Below are 2,879 nucleotides of genomic sequence, written 5' to 3'. Positions count from 1 at the left end.
TACAGGAGATGCACGGTCTGGTACAGGGTAACTGTGTACAGAACAAGTGTTGGTCTGCTATAGAAAAGATGTCTGACACTGCTCAGAATTTCCCAGAATCCTCTGCAAGAGCCAAGGTTTTATCCCATACACCCCGTCCACATACCTCATCTGGGAACTCCTCTCCCACCAGAGCCATTATAAGAGAGGTCTTCCCTACTTGGGCTGCAAGAAGAAAGTGAGATCACATTATTAATAATGGAGTTGATAATTGCAAGTGCAATAGAACAGATGACGGGCTTGGTATGTGACATTACAAAGGAGACGTGTGTATGTGAGGGTGCCAATATTTTAACTGAGGTGGCATTAAGATATTTACTATTACTATGTAGTTCAAACTTTAACCCGTCGACATGGTGACAGCATCTTCGTCTGCCGACCTGAGTATCTCACTATGGGCCTGATGTATTCTCGCCCATATGTGGAGTTGTATACATCTAGTGATGTCCGGATAAGTATATTTATATGCATGTCTATCTCTGCAAAGCAGTGTCTTCCACTGTCCTGTGGCTACGCGAGATGCCCTGTAATGCCTAATAGTCATAAGCGGAGATTAACACAGGCCTTGCCAAACTCAGGCTATCCAGTTTTTGTGAAACTACAAGTCACAGCATGCATTGTAACTGTTTTGCTATTAGGGATTGCTAAACCTGTGGCAAGGCATGCTGGGATATAAAGTTTCAGAACAGCTGGAGAGCCACAGGTTGAGCAGGTCTCCTCTAATATATAGGTCTATGCATCAACTTATCTGTGCACAACCCACAATGCCTTGCCTGTGCGCTCTTGTGTAATAAACACACATTTAGGTTTTTATTATTTATGCACAGGAAGAATGCAGTGTCCTTAGAGTTACACGTGATTGGCTGCTAATGGCAAAACAGAGATGTCCTTGTGCAGCAATATTTACTGTATTGTACAACTAAAGGCTTGTGACATTGTACATTTTGGTGCCATTAATCAGGACCTGTAATGTGGTAGATCATCCTGGAAGGGTGTGACTCCCTGTGCCACACAGGTACAGGGCAAGATTTATTCTGCTGGCAGTGACCACCTCTCACAATACATGTGACTCTCATATTGCCCTACAGACAGGCATCCCCAAGTGATGCCCTTACTGTCCTGCAGGCAGAGTGACCCCCATATTTGTCCTGCAGGCAGAGTGACCCCCATATTTGTCCTGCAGGCAGAGTGATCCCCATATTTATCCTGCAGGCAGAGTGATCCCCATATTTGTCCTGCAGGCAGAGTGATCCCCATATTTGTCCTGCAGGCAGAGTGACCCCCATGCTGTCCTGCAACCAGTGACCCCCATACTGTTCTGAAGGCAGGGTGACCCCATATTGTCCTGCAGGCAGAGTGATCCCCATACTGTTCTGTAGGCAGGGTGACCCCATATGGTCCTGCAGGCAGGGTAATCCCCATAGTGTCCTGCAGGCAGAGTGATCCCCATACTGTCCTGCAGGCAGACTGATCCCCATACTGTCCTGAAGGCAGGGTGACCCCATATTGTCCTGCAGGCAGGGTAATCCCCATAGTGTCCTGCAGGCAGACTGATCCCCATACTATACTGAAGGCAGACTGACCCCCATACTGTCCTGAAGGCAGGGTGACCCCACATTGTCCTGCAAGAAGACTGAGTCTCATAATGTGAACCACAAGAAAAATGCCAGTGACATGCCGCCCCCACCTCCCCCCTGTGACCCCTCTCACCCTCCCCCAGGAGGAGGATCCTCACGTCCTGCTTCATGGCCCCGGTGCCGCCAACACTGACTTCCGGGTGTAGCTGCAGGGGGCCGCCAGTGACAGCTCCCTCCGCTTCCGGCGTCCCTCAGCCAACCACACGTCACTTCCGCTCTGCGATAAGCTTCAGGTTACCATAGCGACGGCAGGGAAGGGCGGGGCTGGTACCTGGCGTATAGCACGTACACCGCGAGCAACCCACAGCCCAGGGGTAGATGCTATTTTCTACAGGGCTAAAGGACCTCACATTACGTCGGTTCCATGTGACCAGCTGTCATCAGGGGGAGGATTCTGAAGATTTTATCAGAAGCACGTTATAAACAGCGTGGAGTTTCGAGAACCTACCAGGTACACATTCACATGGCCTCCCCGCAGCACCCCTACTCACCTGCATTCCTCCCAACATGACCCTCTCCAGGAGGGTCACAATGCTCTGCGCCTGGACTTTCTTCTTAATGCATGATTACATGAACAGGTTAATTGATAAGAAAGGTGCTTTACCACAGGTGCTGGCAATCATACATTAAGAGGGAAGTCCAGAAACAGCTCATTGTGTACTTCCTGGAGAGGGTCATGTTGGGAGGAATGGTTGAAAAGCCACGGAACAGTCATGGCATCCACTGCCCACGCCTTCGGATCCCTGGTCCGAGAGCAGAACCTCGGAACCTGACAGTACGCCATCGAGTCGACCTCTGGGAGCCCCCAGAGCGCCACTATATCCTGAAAGACTTCCCGATAAAGCGCCCACTCTCCCTCCAGCAGCTGTTCCCTGCTGTGGAAATCCGCCTTGACGTTCCGGATCCCCAGAATGAATACAGCCGACATAGCAGGAATGTTCACCTCTGCCCACTGGAAGATCCTCAAGACTTCCTCCGTTGCCATACTGCTGCGAGTCCCACCCCGATGATTCAGGTAAGCTACAGCCATGGCATTGTCTGACTGTATGCGGACAGGTGATCCCTTTAGGAGATCCCCTGCCTGTAGGAAGGTTTTCCAAACTGCCCGGAGCTCCAAGATGTTGATCGGCAGTCTGGATTCCTCCTTGGACCACAGACCCTGCAACCTCAAGTGAAGAACTACTGCCCCCCCCCCCCCCCCCC

The 2,879-nt window shown here is 50.9% G+C and overlaps 1 protein-coding gene across 1 annotated transcript in view; it reads right to left on the bottom strand.

Annotated features, from left to right (window-relative positions):
• The window catches only part of LOC146020005 (mitochondrial Rho GTPase 2), a 29,182-nt gene extending 27,194 nt beyond the window's left edge, over positions 1–1,988 (bottom strand). Inside the window, exons 1-2 of the mRNA XM_083152741.1 lie at positions 1,750–1,988; positions 146–204 (exon numbers count right to left, since the gene is read on the bottom strand). Of these exons, the coding sequence (XP_083008867.1) occupies positions 146–204; positions 1,750–1,786 (96 nt within the window). The 5' untranslated portion in view covers positions 1,787–1,988. The remainder of the gene's footprint in view (positions 1–145; positions 205–1,749) is intronic.
• Between the last annotated feature and the right edge of the window lie 891 nt (positions 1,989–2,879).

This window comes from Crinia signifera, chromosome 7, assembly GCF_055691185.1.
Source record: "Crinia signifera chromosome 7, ASM5569118v1, whole genome shotgun sequence".
In the NCBI taxonomy this organism is placed as follows: Eukaryota; Metazoa; Chordata; class Amphibia; order Anura; family Myobatrachidae; genus Crinia; species Crinia signifera.
The sequence above is the reverse complement of the archived record's forward strand: the minus strand, read 5'-3'. Positions and strand labels throughout refer to the sequence as shown.